This window comes from Triticum aestivum, chromosome 6D (assembly GCF_018294505.1).
Source record: "Triticum aestivum cultivar Chinese Spring chromosome 6D, IWGSC CS RefSeq v2.1, whole genome shotgun sequence".
In the NCBI taxonomy this organism is placed as follows: Eukaryota; Viridiplantae; Streptophyta; class Magnoliopsida; order Poales; family Poaceae; genus Triticum; species Triticum aestivum.
Genome location: NC_057811.1, coordinates 48374347 through 48398923, shown reverse-complemented (window position 1 = coordinate 48398923; position 24577 = coordinate 48374347). Strand labels below are relative to the sequence as shown.

The 24577-nt window shown below is 46.0% G+C and overlaps 1 protein-coding gene across 1 annotated transcript; it reads left to right on the top strand.

The window, feature by feature from the left end:
• Positions 1 to 2397: 2397 nt before the first annotated feature.
• On the top strand, positions 2398 to 23870 carry LOC123143448 (glycine-rich cell wall structural protein 2). Its single transcript, XM_044562378.1, has 3 exons — positions 2398 to 3681; positions 8247 to 8308; positions 20425 to 23870. Exon 3 carries the CDS (start codon positions 23052 to 23054, stop codon positions 23628 to 23630), a length of 579 nt encoding a protein of 192 aa, XP_044418313.1. The 5' UTR covers positions 2398 to 3681; positions 8247 to 8308; positions 20425 to 23051; the 3' UTR covers positions 23631 to 23870.
• Positions 23871 to 24577: the final 707 nt, after the last annotated feature.

The window sequence follows — 24577 nt, the reverse complement described above, 5'->3', positions numbered from 1 at the left end:
CCCACACACACAGACCCACACCCACCTAATAAGCACCCCAATTTGCCAATTCCTCCGTCCTTAAACCTAATTCCCGTACACCGCCACCTTGAGCCTCTAGAACTATGTTAAGCTAATGCGAAATAAAATCAAATAAAGAAAATCCATGAAGCTACTGGTTACAAGGCAAAACCAGAAAAATTCATTAAGGCTCCCTACATCGCACATTCTCCATAGATGGATCAATATTGTATGTAACATAGGGACCTCCACATCACACCATAGATGCAATTTAGTCGGTGACACGCCAACAATGTCTCTTTTGATGCCATCCTCGATACATAATGTGTGCATTACTTTGGGCTATATGAAACTGTTGGTATGATGTCATATTTAACAAACAAACCATTACAACAATTTTGCAGCTCATCTTTTGGGCATCTGTACGGATTCGTACATGGTTGTTACTCAGCCATGCGAAAGTTAGGGAGCTTATGCCTATGGGTGCAACCGCCGGGAGATAGTAGCATGAGACACATACAAACGGTTTGAATGGCGGTCCAACAATTGGATAGGTGTCTAGTCATCTTACCCTATTTTTCGCCGGTTGTGGCAGTTTCTCCTTTTTTATTCGGCTTTGATTGAGAGATTGTTTTGAACTTCGTACTTTATTGCTACTTTGTTTAATAAAATGGTTGTGTGCATCTCAAGATGCAGAGGCCGGGGTCATCCCCTTTCCGAAATGTCTGAAATCACCTCTGTGAACGCACAATGTGAAAAAGTTCCCCTTTGTTGCATGTGTTTTTTGTTTATAGGCATGAATGGGCAGGGTCATTACTCATATATCCACTCCACGGATTCACGCGCGAATCGTCGTTTCTCACATATGTATCTATGATATAGCTTTTGCTTCAATCACATCAATGTGCTTCAATCATCGTAGTATTGCTTCTTTCATTCAACTTTAGTTGGTGTGTGCTTCATCATTTTCCATAGATGTATATGTTGAAGTGAGCAGACCTAGCTGGAAACAGCAGGACCAACAGTGGAAATAGGCAGAGCAGCAATAGAACGCAAGCACCAGTATGACGGCAGTAGGCAAAGCAACAACATAACCTATGAAAACGGCTAGGCAATTCACACATACACTTCAACAATATCTATTTTACAGACATTTTGCTCTACTAGGTTGAAGTCATGCTTCTTTATTTCCCGCGTGCACATGGGTATGACATTCCAATGTCGTCCAATGTCCCACGACCACGGTCTGCCATAGCACTGACGAGGAGCTAGCTTGCTAAGGCGTGGAACTCGTCCATGATTAGTCTCTTCAACACAATTCATCATCTTTTAGGTGTTTATGTTGCAAAAAGGGTCATAAAGAGAGGATGCTGGTGGGATGCAATGCTGACCGGGCCATCGAAGACCGATGCCGATGGCTAAGCGGGCGCTTCCTTTTATGTGATTTGGAATGCATGGAAAGAGAGGAACCCAAAGATCTTCAATGAAACGAGGCGAACCTACATCGAAGTAGCGAATCTGCCCCCCAAGGATATTCAGAAGCACGAGCTAGCTTTTGGAGTGCATGGCCATGGCCTTGCCATGGTGTCCGCAGAGTTCATTTTGTTCTGTTTAGCTAGGGTTTTGACAGGTTCCCCTGAAAAACATGTCGCCTCTTGTAAATAATTGGTTCTCTCTTCTGTCTTAATGAATAGGCAGCGCTCCTGCCGATTGCTTGAAAAAAGATCATAAAATGTGGTCACATCCAACAATTTTTTTTAGTGTATGTGCTTCTTATTTTGCCTCTTTCTCTTGTGAAGAAATGTACTTTATTTCCATTGCACCGACAAATTATATGGTTCTATACATGAGAACAGATAATTGGTACTTCCATCCATCATCAATACCGTTTCTATTGCACAAAAGCATGTTGAACTTTGCTTTGGCACACCCCCACTGGAAAAGTTTATATATTTTGATACAAATTAAAGATGAAGATTAGAAGTTATCAATTTTCAATCAAAAAGGATAATATAGTCTTTTGTAGCTAAATTTCTATCCAATATGTTTGATTTGCAGGCTAATATGGTGATAGAATTTTTAAGTAACTTCAAGATTCGCGTAAACTTTTAGGGGGTGTATGGAAGCAAACTCAAACATGTTTCCAATGGTGACATATTTTTTTTTGATTTTACAGGTCTTTCAAAGATAAATTGATTTTACAAATTTATCTGCTGGAAACCCCATAATTCAGCAAAATCGAACATTAACAGAGACTACCCCTAAAAAGAATAAAGAAAAAGGAAAAAAAGGGACTAACTAATTAGCACCAGATTCGAGAAAAAAAAACTAATTAGCACCACACGTACGCACGCATATCGTACAGGCCGTGATTACTTCAGTGTAACTTTGGGCCGATCCAGTTCACTTTGGGCTGCCTGCTCTGCTTCCACTCCACCACATCCCGCATCCGCAGCGAGGAGGGCGAGATGAGCCGCCGCCGCCGCCGCCACCCCCTCTCGCCGGCGGCGGCGCCCCTTGATGATGACGACCTGCTCTCCGAGATCCTCCTCCGCCTCCCCCCGCAGCCGTCCTCCCTCCCCCGCGCCTCTCTCGTCTGCAGGCGCTGGCGCCTCCTCGTCTCCGACCCTCGCTTCGCCCGCCGCTTCCGCATCCACCACCGCCGCAACCCTCCCCTCCTCGGTTTCTTTGATGAAGGCTTTCGCGACATCTCCTTCGTACCTACTCTGGAGCCCCACAATCGTGTCCCGCCCGGGCGCTTCTCTTTGAAGTTCGACGGCGGCGGCCGCTTCGTGCCTCTCGGATGCCGCCATGGCCTGGTACTCGTTTACCACGCATTTTGGAAACAGATCCTGGTGTGGGATCCTGTCACCACCGACCAGCACCGCATTGCAGTCCCCCCAGGGTTTGCGAGCGATAAGGGTTTCATCTTGATTACTGCGGCGGTGCTTCGGGCTTCGGGAGACGTCCACTTCCAGGTAGCCTTAGCAGTGGTAGACAGAGAACACAGGCGAGCTCTCGCCTGTGTTTACTCGTCAGAGACTGGAGAATGGAGTGATATCATCTGGACACCTCTTCCATCCGAGGCTTCTGCGGGCAATCTGTTCTTTACAGAGAGGCCCGCTGTGCTGGTTGGGCATTCTCTTTACTGGCTGCTTGTTGGGAATATGATTGGATTTCTGGAGTTTGATTTGAAGAGGCAGAGCCTAACTATGATACGGATACCGGTGGATTTGTTTACCAAGGGCACTTTTGATATCTGTGCGATGCGGGCAGAGGATGGTGGTCTTGGTTTCCTCTTTCTGCTGCACACAGACCACAGTATCCAATTATGGAAGAGGCGGACTGAATGTCATGGTGCTGCTTCATGGGTGCTAGGAAGAACTATTGAACTGGACAAGCTAATTCCCTTGAATTTAGTGGACAAATGGCCTTTTATGATACTGGGGTTTGCTGAGGACAATAATGTGGTGTTTCTGTGGACAAGTGGCGTCTTCTTTATGATCCATCTTGGGTCATTGCAGTTCAAGCAACTTTCTGAAGCCGAGGACAATAATGTGGTGTTTCTGTGGACAAGTGGCGTCTTCTTTATGATCCATCTTGGGTCATTGCAGTTCAAGCAACTTTCTGAAGCTGAGTTCATTTTTTATTGTCACCCATTCGAAAGCGTCTACACTGCAGGTAATAACATGCCTTCACATATTGGGTTTAACAAAACCAAGTTAATGTTCAATAATTGGTTGATGGAATTCCGCTCACATCCTTTGAGTTAGCAACTTTAAGTAGTGTCATATCACATGTTTGTTTTGCTACTTAATGACCTCTTTTACATTAATATTCCTGGTCTGATTCTTGTATGTAATGATTATGATTCATTTTAGTGGTATCTGATTTATTTTATGCTCTGTAGCCAGGCGGTGGGCTGCAATTGGTCTACTGTGAGCTTCATTTCTGTAATTCTTGCGGTTCAAGTCAGAACTAGCAAACTGTCTTTATTAAGTAATTATACGAATGTTTATACAATAAAACAGTGAACACCAAGATTGGCAAATGATTTCTTTAAAGTTGAACTATGTTTCAATGTTCTATGCCTATGAACATATACTGTACAATGGTAGTTTTAGTGCATAGCTACAGCACAGTTTTTTCTCGAGATAAGATACATGGTAAGGTTGAAGCCAACTACTTGAGACACTTGCTTGCAACAACAACAACAACAACAACAAAGCCTTTAGTCCCAAACAAGTTGGGGTAGGCTAGAGGTGAAACCCATTAGATCTCGCAACCAACTCATGGCTCTGGCACATGGATAGCAAGCTTCCACGCACCCCTGTCCATAGCTAGCTCTTTGGTGATACTCCAATCCTTCAGGTCTCTCTTAACGGACTCCTCCCATGTCAAATTCGGTCTACCCCGCCCTCTCTTGACATTCTCCGCACGCTTTAGCCGTCCGCTATGCACTGGAGCTTCTAGAGGCCTGCGCTGAATATGCCCAAACCATCTCAGACGATGTTGGACAAGCTTCTCCTCAATTGGTGCTACCCCAACTCTATCCCGTATATCATCATCCCGGACTCGATCCTTCCTCGTGTGGCCACACATCCATCTCAACATACGCATCTCCGCCACACCTAACTGTTGAACATGTCGCCTAGCTTTTAGTCGGCCAACACTCCGCGCCATACAACATTGTGGGTCGAACCGCCGTCCTGTAGAACTTGCCTTTTAGCTTTTGTGGCACTCTCTTGTCACAGAGAATGCCAGAAGCTTGGCGCCACTTCATCCATCCGGCTTTGATTCGATGGTTCACATCTTCATCAATGCCCCCATCCTCCCGCAACATTGACCCCAAATACCGAAAGGTGTCCTTCCGAGGTACCACCTGGCCATCAAGGCCAACCTCCTCCTCCTCACACCTAGTAGTGCTGAAACCACACATCATGTACTCGATTTTAGTTCTACTAAGCCTAAACCCTTTCGATTCCAAGGTTTGTCTCCATAACTCTTAACTTCCTATTTACCCCCGTTCGACTATCGTCAACTAGCACCACATCATCCGCAAAGAGCATACACCATGGAATATCTCCTTGTATATCCCTTGTGACCTCATCCATCACCAATGCAAAAAGATAAGGGCTCAAAGCTGACCCCTGATGTAGTCCTATCTTAATCGGGAAGTCATCGGTGTCGACATCACTTGTTCGAACACTTGTCACAACATTATCGTACATGTCCTTGATGAGGGTAATGTACTTTGCTGGGACTTTGTGTTTCTCCAAGGCCCACCACATGACATTCCGCGGTATCTTATCATAGGCCTTCTCCAAGTCAATGAACACCATATGCAAGTCCTTCTTTTGCTCCCTATATCTCTCCATAAGTTGTCGTACGAAGAAAATGGCTTCCATGGTCGACCTCCCAGGCATGAAACCAAACTGATTTTTGGTCACGCTTGTCATTCTTCTTAAGCGGTGCTCAATGACTCTCTCCCATAGCTTCATTGTATGGCTCATCAGCTTAATTCCACGGTAATTAGTACAACTCTGAACATCCCCCTTGTTCTTGAAGATTGGTACTAATATACTCCGTCTCCATTCTTCTGGCATCTTGTTTGCCCAAAAAATGAGGTTGAAAAGCTTGGTTAGCCATACTATCGCTATGTCCCCGAGACCCTTCCACACCTCAATGGGGATACAATCAGGGCCCATCGCCTTGCCTCCTTTCATCCTTTTTAAAGCCTCCTTCACCTCAGACTCCTGGATTCGCCGCACAAAACGCATGCTGGTCTCATCAAAGGAGTCGTCCAGTTCAATGGTAGAACTCTCATTCTCCCCATTGAACAGCTTGTCGAAGTACTCCCGCCATCTATGCTTAATCTCCTCGTCCTTCACCAAGAGTTGGCCTGCTCCGTCCTTGATGCATTTGACTTGGCCAATATCCCTCGTCTTCCTCTCTCGGATCTTGGCCATCTTATAGATGTCCCTTTCACCTTCCTTCGTGCCTAACCGTTGGTAGAGGTCCTCATATGCCCGACCCCTTGCTTCACCAACAGCTCGCTTTGCGGCCTTCTTCGCCATCTTGTACTTCTCTATGTTGTCTGCACTCCTATCCAGGTATAGGCGTCCGAAGCAATCTTTCTTCTCTTTAATCGCCTTCTGGACATCATCATTCCACCACCAGGTATCCTTATCTTCGCTTCTCCTTCCCCTGGACACTCCAAACTCCTCCGAGGCCACCTTACGAATGCAAGTCGCCATCTTCATCCACACATTGTCCGCATCCCCTCCTTCCTCCCAAGGGCCCTCCTTAATGACCCTCTCCTTGAACACCTGAGCTACCTCTCCCTTGAGTTTCCACCACTTCGTTCTAGCGACTTTGGCATGCTTATCCCACTGGACACGAATCTGAAAGCGGAAGTCAGCAACCACCAGCTTATGCTGGGGTACAACACTCTCTCCAGGTATCACCTTACAGTCTAGGCACGCACGCCTATCTTTTCTTCTCGAGAGGATGAAATCAGTCTGGCTAGAGTGTTGGCCACTACTAAAAGTCACCAGATGTGATTCTCTCTTTCTAAAGAGGGTGTTAGCTACAATCATGTTGTAGGCTAGAGCAAAGCTTAAGACATCTTCTCCTTGTTGATTCCTGATGCCATAGCCAAAGCCCCCATGCGCCCCTTCAAAACCTGTGTTAGATGTACCCACGTGGCCATTGAGGTCTCCTCCTATGAAGAGCTTCTCACCAATCGGTACACTCCTAACCATGTCTTCCAGGCCTTCCCAGAACTCCCTCTTGGTGTTCTCATTGTGGCCTACTTGCGGGGCATACGCGCTGATAACATTGAGAACCAAGTCCTCAACTACCATCTTGACCAGGATAATCCGGTCCCCATGTCTCTTGACGTCTACCACTCCATACTTGAGGCTCTTGTTGATCAAGATGCCTACGCCATTTCTATTTGCAGCCGTCCCCGTGTACCACAGCTTGAAGCCGGTATCCTCCACCTCCTTCGCCTTCTGTCCTCTCCATTTGGTTTCTTGGACGCAAAGGATATCAACACCTCTCCTCACCGCTGCATCAACTAGCTCCCGAAGCTTCCCTGTCAGAGACCCTACGTTCCAGCTACCTAAGCGAATCCTCCTAGGCTCGGCTAGCTTCCTTACCCTTCGCACTCGTCGAGTCAAATGCGAAGACCCTTGCTCATTTTCCACTACATCCGGGCGTCGATGTAGCACGCCACTAAGGATGCGACGACCCGATCCTCGCTCACTTGCCACCGTATCCGGATCAAGATACGGCGCGCCACTTGGGGGGTGACGGCCCGGCCCTTGCCCATTTTCCACCACACCCGGGTTCCGATGTGGCGCTTCGCTGAGAGGGTTACGCCCCAACGAAAAATCTTTTGGGTTTCATCTCCATAAGAGTGGCTGAGTTTTTACGTTGGCTCGCCAAGCCTATCACAACCCTCCTCCTTTACCCGGGCTTGGGACCGGCTATGTTGAGACAACATAGGCGGAGTTACTTGAGACACTTGCTTGAACCAACTAAAATGTCAAATAGGTAGCTCAATTTGTACAGTTAGAAGCTTCAAGCTCATTCTATTTCCTTCATTCAACATTTATTATCTTGCTACTAAATTAAGCTCATATTGATGAATAACTTTTCACTTTATCACTTTTAGGAGATTCCTAGCACGAGTAGCAAATCCATTTGTACCAGGGAAAGCAAATAAACTGATATCATTTATTTTTTTGGGCTAAATTTATTTTAAGATGATCTAAATCTGAATGGTCTTGATCACTTTTATTGCTAGTTTATTTAGTATTGATTTAATTTTTTTGAGGCTAAATTTACTTGAAAATAATCTAATTTTGGATAGTCTTGTTCCCTTTTGTTGCTAGGATTTATCAGTATGCCTATATTTTATTTATTCCAATATGGCGTGGAATGAGCTTAATTATTCTAGATAACTTGTCTCTTCTGACCAGCTAATGCCTAATAGTCTCGACTGTCCATCTTCTTCATTTTTAAGATAGTAATCAGCTTATACTTTTTTGGAATATTCATCAAATTTGACAGTAGGTGTGGTTTTGTTTATCCATTCCTAATCTGGTATAGAACTAATTTTTTTCCCAAACAATAACTGTGAGTTTATCTAAATTTCTTGTTGATGCCTCATCGTATCTATTTGGTTTTTTGTTGGAATGTCATTGGTTGTTTGACTTGATTACTTCTTATGCTTGCAGAAACAGACATTGGTGGACACGATGGGGCTGGTCTTTTGCAGAATACATAAGATGATTATCAGGTTAGATATGCTGTCATGTTGTACTGATTGAGCAGGTAAGCATATCTTCCGCATGTATGCTGAGGTATCTGGACTGTTTCATACTTTAATTAATGTATTGCTTCCCCTTTTATTGCCATTTCTCAAGTATCAAATTATAAGCGAGGACTAAGATTCTATCGACAATTCTTTGCTTAGCTGTTTCCTGCCTGGTCACCTCCTATACACGTCATGCCAGGCTGCATCTTCGATCTTTTCTCCAGGCCCTGCTTTCTCATCCCCTCATGCCTTCGTGAGCAGCTCTCCATTCTCTTTCCCATAACTTCACCCCTCCTGCCTTCCCTGTTATTTGCTGATGTTCTACTGAATGTGCTCTTTCGCTTACCTTCGCCGTCCATCTAGCTGCTTTGCTTTCATTTACCTTCTCCCCTTCTCCTTAATACTCTCCTGGTTCCTTCTGTTAGTGCAGTTTCTATAGCTCCTCAGATGACTAATGACTTAGGGCCTTCCCCCCCTTTTGTGTACATGTTAAGTGATAGCATAGTCAAATGCACTCTCTTTCTGCATTTGATTTTTTTACTACCAGTTGCTACATGTCTTTGGTTCGTTTTTTTTGACTATGCACTGTAGGGGAAAACCCCCACAGCCTGATTTATTTATTGCAAGAACACATCAAGTACAATATTTACAATAGAGTGGGGGGGGGGAGGATGTACAAAAGAACTTACAAAAAAATCCCAAGGAGGCAAGAAAGAGATCCACTTGAGGAGATCATCCTTGAATCTGGGTTTTATCCTGTGAGCCAGCAAGGATATATCATACACAAATCCTCTCTTCCATTTGTAGAATGTTGGCCTCTGGTGTCTAAAGACTCTGGCATTTCTGACCAGCCAAATATTCCAGCAGGCAAGAAAAACAACCTCAACAAAAAAGGGCTGATGAAACTCCCTCCTTGCATGCATTGCCACCTGTGAGATACTTCCATTATATGTCCAGTCTGCTTGCAAGTAATTCTAGACCCTTGTGCTAAACAGACACTCAAAAAAACAAATAATTTCTGGTCTCTCTAAGTTGTGCATGACAGAGCAGACACTCTACTCCATCTGAAATATTCCAATGCCTTCGCTGAAGCATGTCTTTGGTGTTCACTCTGTCCATTATAACCATCCATGCAATCACCTTAATCTGCAAAGTACAACAACTCTTCCAAACTCAGTTTAGAAGTGGAAAGGATCGCATCGTCTTATGGACCAAAGAGTAATATAGATTTGGTCGGAAACTTGTCCATATTTTCTCCATAAGCACTGTCTCTGAATTCTTTCCAATTGCTTCATAATCCCAGGTGGTATGTTTAGACTGCACAGAAAGAACAGTGGCATGGAGGATAAATCGGAGTTTAGAAACTGTAGGCCTTCCACTTAGAGCCAAACACATAGAGCTGGTAGACAATCTTCTCTCCGTGCAATCAACTACAGGCATCAGATCAGATATCTTAGGTCTGGTTGTTCCCACTGACAGCCCCAAATTAGTGAATGGCAGAGTGCCCACCTGGCAACCAAAAGCTTCAGCCAGTCTCTTAGTCTCCTGGTGATCAACTTTAATGGGGATCAGGGAAGATTTATGATAGTTGATGTTGAGGCCTGTAGAGATGGAGAACAAGTCCAGCATTTTCTTCAAGGCCATCAACTGTGTCTCATCAGCAGGTATAATAAGAGTGTCATCAGCTTGCTGTATAATATGGTGATCCTTATCATGACAGGGAATAGGAAGCTCTAACTGCCCCAACTGCAACATATTATTGACAATTGATTGCAACAAATCAGCTGCCAGAACAAAAAGGAGAGGTGACAAAGGGTCACCCTATTTGACACCTTTCTTATAGTAGAAAGCCTTGCCAGACACCCCATTTAGGAGAACTGCTGAAGACCCAGAGGATAGCAACTGTTGCACCCAGGAAATCCACGTAGGTGGAAAACCCTTGTGCTTCAAAATTAGCAAAATTGCTTCATACTTAATTGTGTCAAATACCTTTTCAAAATCCAATTTAAGGATCACAATGGGTTTCTACTGGTGCAAATACTCAAGGGTCCACCCAATACAATCCTGTATTGTTCTAGATCTGATGAAACCATAATGGTTTTTGTGCTAGTGGTCCTCTCCGGTGATCTACTCCCCCCCGTCTCTTGTCTGCCCTTGCTTCAGTGGTCTTTGGGGGTCCGTGGTCTTGGGCCGGGGCGAGATCCCTGCGCACTGACTGCCTGCGCTGACAACGGCGACACCTGAGGGTGTCGTTACCTCAATGGAGATGCTCTCAAGGCCTTGACTGGCCCCCCTCCTCGAGCACCGGGGGAAACCCTTGGTCTAGTTCGCTGGACAAGGCAGCGGCGGCGTCTCAACGCCATCCCCTTCTTGAAGGCGCTGTTTGGGTTTGCACTTGGAGTCCCCGATGCGTTGCTGTGATGTGGGCTCCAACATAGGGTGTGGGCGTTTAGGGCGCAATGTGCGCCAGCATGTCCAAGACGATGGCTTCGCTAGTTCCGTCCGGGTCCTGCCATCGGCTTGCCGATTCTCCTAGGTACATGGTTGGAAGGTACGTTGGCTGAGGTAGCCTTGGAGATGTGGTCTTCTTTGGAGGCACCTCGCAATGGCTGTGACGCAGCCTTGACGCTTGGAGTCTAGCTGCCTCAGCCATTCATGGTTGGAGGCTGGACAAGGTGAGACCTTTCATCGTTGTTGTCTGTAGTTGGTGACACCTCCTCACCTGCTCATTTGGTGAGGACGGTGGTGTGAAATTGAAATTCGAGTCCCACCATTTTTGTCATAGCCTTTTCTTTGCAAATTAGTTTATAAAACCCGATCTCCCAAATGGCACAAGCGTTTACGGTCTATTTTAATAACAAATGGTCCGCTACACAAATATGACCTCCATCTCTCACAACATGATAATAGCAAGAAATTCCTTTTGGACAATCTCTAATTACTGACCTCGAGGGCCTTGCTATAAAATGCCATAGGGTGGTCATGTTACATAAGGACAACTTCAATCCCTGTAGCACATGCATCAGTCTCAATGCAAAAGGGTTGATTAAAGTTAGCTAACACTAGGATAGGGGTGGTGATCATAGCTTGCTTCAAACTATCAAAGGCCACCTGAGCTTCTGGGTTCCATTGAAAAGATTTGTTTTATAATAATGCAGTTAGAGGTCTAGCCAGAATTCCATGTCCTTTGATAAATTTCCTGTAGTACCCTGTGAGCCCCAAGAACCCTCTTAGTTTAGTGATATTTGTAGGGTTAGGCCACTGTAACATGGTCTAAGTTTTGGCTGGGTCTGTAGCTACCCCTTGAGTTGAGTTTTTATGTCCCAAATATACTAACTGAGGTCGAGAGAAAGAACATTTGGATATTTTTGCAAACAGCCGATTCCCTCAAAATTTGGAACATTACGGTAAGGTGTTGCGGGTATCTAGCCAAATCATTGCTATAGACTAGGATGTCATCCATGAACACAAGTACATACTTCTTGAATGGCCAAAGGCATAGACTGCATCATAAACACATTGCAAAAAAGGCCCCCGGGTTGCTCCAGGTGCAACACTGGCGACAATATCCTAGCTGCCAACAGGCCTCCCCCCACTGCCTTCCTCTTTAACTCGCCGTTGCCGGAGGATCCCGACGGGCAAAGCCCACACCGGAGGATGGCTGCAGCGTGGCTACTCTGGCTCGTGGTGGGAGTGATGCTTGCGGGGCATGGTCGGGTGCGTGAGGTGTGGTGGAGCTCATCGCCTGGCAGGTTGTGCGGTGCGTGCGGGAGGGCGCTGCCGTCAGGCGGGAGGGGGGGGGGTGAATAGGCGTTTTAAAAGCTTTCTACAGATTTGGCTTTATCCTAATGCGGAAATAAACTAAGAGGATACTTTTCAAGCACAAATCCTAAATATACTAGGCTCAACTAAGTGCACCAACGACTTAATCTAAATAAGTGAGCACAACAAGGATACTAACAAGCACAAATTACACAAAATTGCTTGAGCAATATCACAAGATATGGAAGTGTATGACACACGTTAGCAATTCACACCGATTTCAAGATTTTTTTTTGAACCGGGCTAATCCCCTTTCCATTAAAGATATAACGGAAATACAGCCAAATCCGAGTTCACACGACAAGGGAAAGGGAAAAAGCGAGTTCAGGCACTTCAGTGAAACCCGCTGTGAACGCTCGCAATCGAAACACCCACTACGAGGCAAAAACCCTGAAGCACCGTCAACACGCACCAACCAAACTCAAGTTCAGACCACGCTACAGCCTACGCAGAGGCAACACAGACATGCAGAACACCAAAATGAACGCCGCAAAGACCTCCAGAAACACCGATCACAAGATATATCAATAGTAGCAAGTATGAATTGGGGAATATAAAGTGTATGCCTAATTAATCTCTACAAGGGAATAGCCAACATGATATGAGGACAAGAAGATATAGTGAATGCACGGTCAAGTGACCAAAGTAAACCACAGGTAAGGAGCTAGGGTTATGGATAACCGAAGTCATGGAGACGAGGATGTACCCCGATGTTCACTTCCTTGGAGGCAAGGTAGTCATCGTTGGAGGGATGGGTGTTACCATGAAGGCTCACCCTATTCTTCTTGAGATATCACCACAAAGACGATTCTCAACCACTAGTGGTAGACCTTGAGGTGGCCTTCAAACCTTTACAAACTTTTCAAGGGGCGGGGGGTGGGGTGGGGGAATCAAGTTGATTCATCACGGGAGCACTCCTACCGCCTAGGAGTCTCCAACCTCGAAAAGTAACAAGGTGGAAATGTGTTGGGGAATGCAGTATTTCAAAAAAAATTCTACGATCACGCAGGATCTATCTAGGAGATGCATAGCAACGAGACGGGAGAGTGTGCAGTAACAAGGTGGAAATGTGTTGAGGACGAGGAAGAGTTCTGTCAGCACGATGGCGTGGTGACGGTGATGATGAAGTTACCGGTGCAGGGCTTCGCCTAAGCACTACGACGATATGACTGAGGTGTGTAACTGTGGAGGGGGCACCGCACACGGTTAAGAGAAACTTGTGTGTTCTAGGGTGCCCCCCCCGCCCCCGTATATAAAGGAGAGGAGGGGGAGGCTGGCCGGCCCTGTAGGGCGCGCCAGGAGGAGGGAGTCCTACTAGGATTCCACCTGGAGGAAAGGGGGAAGAAGGAAGGGAGAGGGAAAAGGGAAGGAAATGGGGGCGCCGCCCCCTTCCCCTAGTCCAATTCGGACCCCGGGGCGGGGCGGCCAGCCCCTTGTGGCCCTTCCTCTCTCCCTACTAAGGCCCATCAAGGCCCATTAGTTCCCCCGGGGGGTTCCGATAACCCTCCGGCACTCCGATAATTATCCGGTACCTCTTGGAACTCATCCGGTGTCCGAATAACATCGTCCAATATATCAATCTTTATGTCTCGACCATTTCGAGACTCCTCGTCATGTTCGTGATCTCATCCGGGACTCCGAACAATCTTCGGTCATCAAATCACATAACTCATAATACAAATCGTCATCCAACGTTAAGCGTGCGGACCCTACGGGTTCGAGAACTATGCAGACATGACCGGGACACATCTCCGGTCAATAACCAATAGCGGAACCTGGATGCTCATATTGGCTCCTACATATTCTACGAAGTTCTTTATCGGTCAAACCGCATAACAACATACATTGTTCCCTTTGTCATCGGTATGTTACTTGCCCGAGATTCGATCGTCGGTATCTTCATACCTAGTTCAATCTCGTTACCGGCAAGTCTCTTTACTCGTTTCGTAATGCATCATCCCGTAACTAACTCATTAGTCACATTCCTTGCAAGGCTTATAGTGATGTGCATTGCCGAGAGGGCCCAGAGATACCTCTCCGAAACTCGGAGTGACAAATCCTAATCTCGATCTATGCCAACTCAACAAACACCATCGGAGACACCTGTAGAGCATCTTTATAATCACCCAATTACGTTGTGACCTTTGATAGCACACAAGGTGTTCCTCCGATATTCGGGAGTTGCATAATCTCATAGTCAGAGGAACATGTATAAGTCATGAAGAAAGCAATAGCAATAAAACTAAATGATCATTATGCTAAGCTAACGGATGGGTCTTGTCCATCACATCATTCTCTAATGATGTGATCCCGTTCATCAAATGACAACACATGTCTATGGCTAGGAAACTTAACCATCTTTGATTAACGAGCTAGTCAAGTAGAGGCATACTAGGGACACTTTGTTTTGTCTATGTATTCGCACATGTATCAAGTTTCCGGTTAATACAATTCTAGCATGAATAATAAACATTTATCATGATATAAGGAAATATAAATAACAACTTTATTATTGCCTCTAGGGCATATTTCCTTCAAAATGCTCAAGACTTGCTTAAATCACAAATTGCTTTGGTCAAAAGAGAGAGGAGTGGATCTATCAATGGGTGAAATCTCTCTAAGAACTCCCACAAATCTCTCCGGGATCTAAGATTTGGTGTAGGAGAAAGAAGAGGGAACTTTTCTAAGTTCCTAGGTCAGATATTTGTGTTTCTCAGCCCCTTCACAAAGTGGTGAAGGGGTATATATAGGCTAGAGGAAAAACTAGCCATTTGGGACATTTTTCTATAAGTGCCCAGATTGTCCGGGTAGCAAACCAGATCATTCGACCATGGCCCGGACATCTGGGAAGAAACCTAGATCATAGTGCTATGAGGCACAACCTTTTGTTGATTTTAGGTGCCATACCCGAACGTCCGGGTAGCAACTCAGATCATTCAGCCATAGCCCGGACATCCGGGAAGGAACCCAGATCATCCGGCTACTAACTGAGTTCGACTAAAAGTAGAAGTACGAACTAGGTATTCTTATATGGCTTTGGACTTTGTGTGAATTATTTAAGTGGAATACTGTAAACAAAATTTTGACTTGAGCAAATCCATCTCGAACCTTTAATCCCCTCTTAATAGTTCGGGATCCCTATAACTCAAGAACATAAAAGAGCTACACTAGATAGCTTCCGAAAATCCACTTTTGAGTGTATATCTTTCTACCATGGTCATTGATCCACACAACTAAAATCAAAGGAATTAATACCTTTGACTAGAGCATTCCACTTGAGCTTGGTGTTGACGTTACGTTTGGCTCAAGTTGGAAAGACAATCTTGACCACGATACTTGGTGAAGACTTCAAATAGCTCCCCATATACCATGGGAAGCCTCTTCTTGTAGACTATCTTCACACGTCCATCACGTGATCGTTTGCAAGCTTCAAGCATGTAATCCTTCGGGATGCCTCTCTTGTGCCTTTGTCAACCATGATCATCAATACTTGATGTCATCCTCTCATGGACACTTGGAATATTCCTCTTGATGCAAGCTGATGAGAATCGCCTAACCCACAGACCTAGACAAACACATAGTATGGGTTAGTGCACAAAACACAATTGACCCTAGATCTGTGTGATTGGACGATGATGGTGCTTTGGCATCGTATCCCCTCTCGGTGTCTTCGTGTTTGGAGCTATGCATCGGCAAGCGAGACCGATGGATGATGGCGGTGTTGGCGTCGAGGCTTCTGTGGCAATGATGATGGGAATGTGTGACATTAGAGACGCGACAATGGTTGCGATAGTTTGCCTCTTCTCTGACATGTTTGTGGAATTACCTCACGTTGTTTTGTTGCGGTGAAGTCGGAGCTCAACGGCGGGGCCCCAATGGTGATGACGACAGGCAGCAGGTGGTTTGTTCGGTGGTCTTCCGCAGCGCCATCTTTGCATAGTTCTCCTTCTGAGCTATCCTTCAGAGTCGGAGTTGCGTTGCCCTCGGCGCGTGAGGTTGAGTTTGGCACGGGCTTTCTTGTGTTTTCGCAGCGCCTAAACGGCGAGGGTTGAGTCGATGTTCATCTTCGGCGGAGTTGGTTGCTCGGAGATTAGGGAGGGCGATGACACCATGTGGGGAGAAGTGATCGATGATGCGGGTGTGCGATGTTGATGAGGCCCTCTATGTGAGGTGTGCGTGGGGTGTTGTGTGAGTGCCGCTCAGCGGTTTGTGATGGTTTTTGCCCGGTTTTCCATTAATTAACTGGGCAACTCTCTTCTGATTAATTAATAGATGAGGCAAATCTTTTGCCTCTATTTTTTTAGAAAAAAGGCAGAGTAGGGTGTTGAGCAAAAACGGAGTTCATCAGGCAGGCACTGAAGGGTAGATGGTGCATTAGTGAGGCCAAAAGGCATGACCTTAAATTGGAACTGTCCATGGTGGATCTTAAAAGCAGTTTTATGCTCATTTGCTTCCACCATCCTTGTCTGATGGTACCCAGCTCTCAAATCAAATCCAGCTTGGATAAGTATGTTATACCAACCAACTCATCCAACAATTCATCTACTATGGGCATGTAGAATTTGCACTGTGATGGAAGTCAACCTCATGTAGTCTATACAGAATTTCCATGTAGTCATCACTTTTTGACTTGCTTCTCAATCTTATCCTTCTGTAAAGGAGAGTACCTGTATCAGGTGTGTAGCATGATCAAATCGTCTGCTAGGAGGTAGAGTTTGGGATTCCTGAAAGATATCTGAAAATTTAGTCAGAAGCTACTCTATTTCAGAAGGCACAGGGTCAGTGTAGTCAGGTTCTATGGGCAACACTACTGCACTAGCCCAAATTTCATTGACCTTGTGCCATTTGATTACCTGATCAGCAATCAGCTCTTTTAGTGCAGAGATTTCAGTATTTTGCAAAGTCACCATTTTTCCTTTGTACTGAAATTGAATCCATTTTTTGTTTTCAATGGCAAGTCATTGTTCCCCACTGTTCTAGCCAACCCATACCCAATATTAAATCATAATCCCCCTTTTATTGCATGGTAATACGTGTCTCATTTACTCCCTCCGTCCCATAATACAAGCCACGTACACACCGACCTAGCAAAACTGAAAAGACACCAAAACACTAACCTTTTGCACAAAGGAACACCAGTCAAGAAGGAAAATTACAATCAAGACCGAAGAATCCTCTGAGCTTGACACCTACACCTGTCACCTGCCTGTGGCACCACCACAGCAGCCACCAAAGGAAAAAAAATGACGGATCACCTTCTCACCCGAGCTTGATGCGGCTCCATCGCTAACATGCAACTTTGAGGACCTCCAAGGTGGCTCACCAAAGGCGAAATCATTACCGTTGAACAAATCAGACCGGGGCAACACCTCGGACACGCCATCAGACTCGAGATCTAGCACCCCCGCACGACTAAGACGTCTCAGGAGGAAACCATATTTGCCATCCACGAATCATGAACCCAGCACACGATCCACCATCTTCCAGATGCAGTCGATGCAGACCACAATCTGCATCTGCTCCTGGACTATCTCCCAAGCTCCCCGCCGGCGCTGGAGCACACACTGTCGCAACGGCAGAGCCCGAAGGCACAAGTCCTCCACGAGGATGCCGCTGCTGCCGCCACCACGTTATCCTTGCTTGAGTAGACTGGCTTCCAAATCCATCCCCAACCAGAGGACCGATTGCCTCGTCCGCAAGGATCTGAAGATACTTTATTCAGCGCCACCATGGCTGTCGCTGAAGCTAAGACGATGAACAACCTAAAAACCTAAGCAACCAGGGCCTAAAAACGATCCGCACACGTGGATTCGACGACCCCCTCACCACCGGAGGACGGTCGCGGTGGAGACTCTCCTGGCGGCTAGGCGGATCGCCTTTCCTTTCTTCGAGAGGAAGAAAGAAAGGGGATATTATTAGATCATATCCCCCTAGCTCTAAAACTTTAAACTGTACTGGAAGGTTGGCCCTGAATCCACCAACATAGGTCAGGCATTCAGATTGACAGAGCATTTTGTCACCGTTTGAAACTTTAACAGTGAGAGGAACATCCACTGAAGCAGGTACAGTGTTGATGCGATCAAGCGAAGCACAACAACAACAACAAAGCCTCAAGTCCCAAACAAGTTGGGGTAGGCTAGAGGACTTCCAGAGTAAAACAAAAAACTATGAGAACTTCCAGGGTCTAGAAGAACCAGGACAACTTGATTGCCAATCATAGCATGCAGGCGAATAGTTTTTGGATGATCAGCACCTGACAGCGCATTGACTGACATTAGTGACTCTTCTTCCAGCCACCGTCGATTTAGCCAAAGCAGGCCTGGAGAAAATAATGGGACTGCCTTTTCAATTGGAATGACATCAAGCACAATGTCTGAGATGAGCACATCTGCACTTTCCACTGTTTCCATCGCCTGAACTTGAGCTGGTACCGCTTTAGCAGAGACATGGCCAGGACTGTATTTTTCGCCACAACTGAAGCACAGACCATTAGTGTGACTGTACTTCAGTTGTCTCGCATGCCATAGCTCCCCTGATGGCGCAGTCTGACGATTGTCCTGCCGCCCAACTGTAGGGAATGCTGCTCAGTTGGTCTTGGCTCTATTGAGAGTTTCTTCCTGAACTGTTGCATAGGCTGCTGTCGCTGCTACAGTAGCCGGAAACTGAATATTAACAGCGCCCTTTAACTCATCCTTCAGTCCCAAAATGAATCAGGTAACCAGATAAGTATCACTCACAGCCGGCTCATACAGATGGATTTGGTACGCCAATTGGCTGAGCTGAATGCTCGGTTGTACTTCTCCACCGTACCCTCATGTTTCACCAGCAACAGCACATCTTGTCATGGTGAGTATTGAAGTCAAATTCCTGAAGCACAACACAGAAATTGTTCCCAGTCCAGCCATCCCACCATACTCTTGTACGTGTGATACCAGTTTGTTGCGTCACCCCACAGATGCAGAGTAGCTGAAGTAACTTTGAACCCCTCAGGAATGTCGCAAAGGAGGAAGAATGCGTCGAACCTATCCAAACATCAGTTCCATCAAATCTGGGAAACTCCATCTTTGGCATCCACAGGCGACAATCATGTTATTTGTCAGGCAGCCGCCCGCAATCAGGTTGTTGTTCAGACGTGTTCTATCCTGTCAGCGGTGGCATCTGCGGGATCTGCAGTGGCGGCGGTGGGCGGGGAGGTAGGGAGGGAAGCAATCGATCTCCTACCGATGCCAGGGAGGTCGGCTGCGGTGGTGCCTTCTGTGTCCTAACTGCTGTAACCTGCTCCTGACGCACATCCCTGATGGAGGACATTGTGAGGTTTACATTGGTCTGTATCTTGTTGGTCTGACCCGCCTGACCCTCAAGCGCTGATCAATGCCATCTAGGCGCTTGGCGACCTCGTCCATCCTCTTGAACTTCTCACGGACCAGCTTCAGATTCTGGAGCTCCTTCATGACCCTCTCCTCGAACTGCTCCATGGCCGAAATAACTTGCCGAGTCTGTGCGCTTGGCTTCGACGGCGCCGTCACTACTCCCACTCCGAATCGGCCAATCCGGTTTCGGAATTACACCGATCAAGCCCGAGGGGCGTTAGGTAACCTTCCCAAGAAATTACGAGCTAGATCAAGAGAGTATGGGAATGGGAGTCACTCAACTGGCCCACAACCCGCTAATTCAAAAATATGTAAAAATAGTTTAATAAACAGAATTTAATAAACATTGACATTTATTTTGGTCGAAAGGAAGTGTGTCTTTTAATAAGATGCTGCATGCCTCTTGTACTGCACGAGTTTAATCAAATTCAATCTGTTACTGACTAGCTAGCTCGTTCATTTCTAACAAGTATGTCTATGAGCTAGCAACCAGATGGTTCGGCGAGCCCCTTATATGCCCATGATAATAAGGTACTTTTTGATAAGCTAGGATGTCCAATATCTCCCTCTGATGGAGTTATCTGAGTCACTATCTTTTAGCCTTTACTAAGACCAGAATACCAGATGTAGCCACATACTTGAGAGTACGACAACAATAAGAGTCAAAGGTGCAGCAGTAAAAAAGTAAAATAAACCGTTCTCATAAGCTGCTCTCTGTTTCTAATGTTGGTTTTGTCCAATAATCGCCTAGACGATTCAGTTTTTGAACTTTTGGCACAATTTTCCACAAGGTAGTGAAGTTAATGTTTACCTTTTGAGTCATCCTTATACATAAATTTAACGGCTTTTCCGTGAATAAAGTGTAGAAATTGGGTCGACTGATGAAATTAATGTGTTGCTCCGCAGGTATCTAGGATTGCATTCCGGTTGGCTAAGTTGCAGAAATGGGTTGTGTGCTGTAGGTTCTTCCATTTTGTATGATGTGCTCTGCTCAGAAATTGCCCCTCTGTACTGGGCAGTTGTGAAGTATGTGACTTGTAGAAACGAATCGCTTCATTTGCTAACCTCCCTTCTACAGTAGTAAGTACTAGTATCATCTAAGTTATGTATTGAGGACCCAGTGTTCGCCCTGTCAGTTTACTCTTGTGGTTCGTTTGCCCGATGCCTTCCAAGCAAGCAGCATTGAGGCGAGCTCACCTGTCAGTCACGGGCGCACGCCTCTTTTCGGTATCTTTTGCCTATGTCCCATGCTGCGTCAGATTCAGTTTTCCTTTTTTGTTGTTTTGAGGTAGAGTGACAAACTCATCAGATAGAACTACATTCAGAGAGCATTACAGAACTGAGCCCGCTGGCGATGAATTCTTGATGGCGGTTTATGCTGGCGTGGGCAGCCAGCTCATGTGACATTTGATTTTGATTTCTGCCCACAGAACAAACCTGATGGGAAGCGAAGCAAGCAAGCAACCTCTTTGATGTCTCTGACGAAAGGAAAACAAACTCATCTGCTTGTCGCTGGCTCATTCAGTTCTCTGGCAATAGAAGTGCTGTCCACCTCCAGGATTACAGGACCCTTGTACACCTTCAGGAGGGTCGATAAGCCAATCAGAACCCCACTCACCTCTGCTTCATCAGCGTTGTTGCAACTTGCAAGTGCCCGTTTGGTGACGGACCGAGATGAAGACAATGCCTTTCTGATCACGAGCGACAGCTCCCGTCGAGCTCTGGCCAGTATTGATCTTCGCCGTCCTCTCTGCAGGAGCCACCCAAGTGCTCACCCCACCGGTCTCAGAGGCATCTGTACAGGCTCTACCTCAACAGTCGCGGGGTCTTTTGCTCTCACAAACTCAGCGCCCCGGACAATCCCCTTGTCTCATCAGCATACGGATCAGGAAGGTCACGGTCTCACGGATCCGAAATTGGCTCCTTGTTTCCATGGATGCAGTTATTTCCCGAGTGCCAAGCCCTCAATAAAGTTAATACGTAGAATTTTACATCTCATCTCTTCGGTACATGAGCTCAGAAATAAATTCCTCTTTTCACTGGAACAGGGGCTTTCCAAAATAGCACCCCAAAGACTACGATCATCAGCATCACGTGTTGAAGAAGTGGTCGTAACTCGTCCAGTATGATTCAACCAGCTTGTATGCACTTTAAACTGAGAATACACCAGTTTTCTCAAAATGCCAAACACGGCAATCCTCAGCTTCCACCTCGGGTGCTCTTATGTTGCATATTTCTTCGGCATCGAAGGGATGAATAATCTGTTTAATTAGCTCGGTATTCCATCTATTAGTCCCTGAACAATAAGCTGATTAACACATCGAAGTCTTGATCTTCTTTGGAACGTGGGTGCACTCAGCCCCTCTCTTCTATTCTAGGGATCCAGTTATCTCTTTGAATCTGAATATTTCTACCGTTCCTCACATACCATATTAGTCCTTTTCTAAGCAGTTCCAAACCAAACTCAATCAATGTCTCTCAACGACTGTGATGCGCCCAACCAAGATACCGCAAGAAGTTTTTTTTGGAAAGGAGGTTGAAACTCCGGACCTCTGCATCATTATGATGCACACAAATTTATTAAAATTGATGCCTGAGCGTATGTCAGATGGTTAGGTTCCTTGCGGTGGAATCAACCCAACAGGGTTCAAGTCCTATATTTGGCATAGATGCTTGCATTTTCTTAGATTTTATTTCAAAATTTCCAGCGATGTTCATTAAGAGTGAGGAGACGTTTCCGTCGACTACCAGTCAAAAAAATAATGGAACTGTGTAACTAAAATTGAGGAGAGAATTCCAACTTGTTATACAAATGAGGTGATACCTATTTTTTCTTACTATAGCCAGATCTGATCAACTTTTTCTAATGTAGACCAATCTAATAACTTTGTGGTACAAACAAGACCAGACCTCAGCTCACAGGTAATAGCCCCGGCCGGGGCTCAAAGTTCATGGCTGGTGAGAACTGGATCTTAACTAGAGATTTTGATTTTACTTTAGTTCTCTTCTTACTCTTATCGGTGGCGCGATGGAGGCTATGTTTTGCGGGTTCGATTGCACATCTCCTTTGTTGAGTACTTGGGCATGCAGCTGCCAAGCTGCCTTGCTCACGATCGAATTAATCTTCACGTGTTTCTGCGAGTGAAACGCTGGTTGACCTTAATTAGGTGCAAGTGAGGGACGTACTACAAGTGATCGATCGAGAGGCCGACGACAGTGCGATCGCATCGCCAGACTAGTATATACAGCGACTTCAATTCCACCTGACAAGGCTAATCACTGAAAGATAGTGTCAGACTAATCGCATTTGGATGCAAAAGATACGCATCAGCCCAGTAATTAAGAGGCCCAACTCACCAAAATCTTCCATAATCTTCAGTGGGTAATAATAATCACGCACGCTCAACATGCATGCTAATTTAAAACTATAACCAAGCGCTATAAATAACCACGTTACTCACTTCCGACCATCACTCACTTCATCAAGCTTGCTTGCTTCTTCCACTGGAGTGGCAATCTAGCATCGCCTCGCCATGGCTTCCACCAAGCTGATCCTGTCCGCTGCCCTCGTCGTCCTCCTAAGCGTGGGGCTGTCCAGCGCCATTAGGGTAGTGAACCACGCCGCCACCGCCGACGGCCAAGGCAGTGGAGGAGGAGGAGGCGGCGGGACCGGCAACAGCCAGGCCTCCGGCTATGGGTCCGGCGATGGCACCGCCGAGGCGTACGACCAGGACAACTACGCCTATGGCTCCGGAGGCGGTGGCGGCCGTGGCCGTTGGCGAGGCCGCGACAAGTCCGCGGCTGGTTCCGGAGCTGGCGGCGCGTCCGGCTCGGGCCACGGAGACTCGAGTACCACGGACGCCGGCGGGTCTTCAACCAACGCGAATGGCCAAGGAGGCGGTGGTGGCGCTGGGGGGAGCGATGGCAATGGCAGCGGCTCCGGCTACGGCGATGGAAGCGGGTCAGGGGTAGGTGAGAACTATGCACCGTATGGTTCGAGCTACGCGAGCAGCGGAGGGGGCGGGGGTGGCGACGGTGGCGGCCGCAACGGTGGGTTTGCCGCTGGTTCTGGAGGTGGATCAGGGAGCAGCAGCGGTGAATCAACCCCGTAACTAGAGGCGAGCTCATTTCACTTGGCTCCAAATAATACGGCTGGCCAGCTAGCTCTGGCCACTGCCTAATGTTGTTCCATTATGTCTAGTGCATGTGTCAATGTGTGACACGTATTGTATGTTTCTTGGGACAATGGTTAAGCTGTAATATTTGGATTTTCTAGTACTAAAAGCCAGGCCAGTGGCCTAGTTTCTGAAGAGAATAATGTTATTGCATCAATAAAGAAAACTCATAGCAAATCCTCCTAGTCCGAAAAACACTTACCCGAGATGCTTTTGCAAAGAATCTCATATCTGAGATGGTTGTATTTTGAAACTCGATTTGGAATAATAGAAATCTAATTATTTTTTTCAAAATAATAATCCAGAATGACTTTACGTGCAAGATGACTCGGATTCGACTCAACTTTGGATCTCCCCACCATTCCAACCGTGTCATGTAAGTCTAAGAAACCCGATCCAATCCCTCCCGGCATGCTTCTTATGCCCTTCCAGAAACTTCCAACATCTTTCCCTCCCCCGTTTCACCGCATCCCTTCAGATCCCCATCAAAAAGCATATTATCTGTAATACCATTAGCAAAACAAAGTGTTTGTATTTTTTTTAATAAAAAACCTCTTCCATGGTATAGGTAAGTCCTTATTTTAAGTTGAGCAAGGCTGTGAACTTCTATAACTGATCCATGCAAGATTTTTAAGGAAGGTATTTAGCCAAAAACAATGCCTAAGATGCCTCTAAACTATTTGTGCCCTTGGATGGAAGATTATAGAACCCACTCTTAGCATTTCCTTCTAGTGAAAAAAGATCAACTTGAGAATCAGAAAAATATGGGGAAAAAACAAATATCTCCTCAATTCTACCCATATGAGCAAAATTATTAAAAAAATTCTGGGTTCACCCAGAACAATTCAAGACTACATATCAACTTCTCAACAAAAACACATGCC

What these genes read in the sequence shown, in the direction of transcription:
- LOC123143448 (XM_044562378.1), top strand. Translation starts at nt 23,052, where the DNA reads ATGGCTTCCACCAAGCTGATCCTGTCCGCTGCCCTCGTCGTCCTCCTA.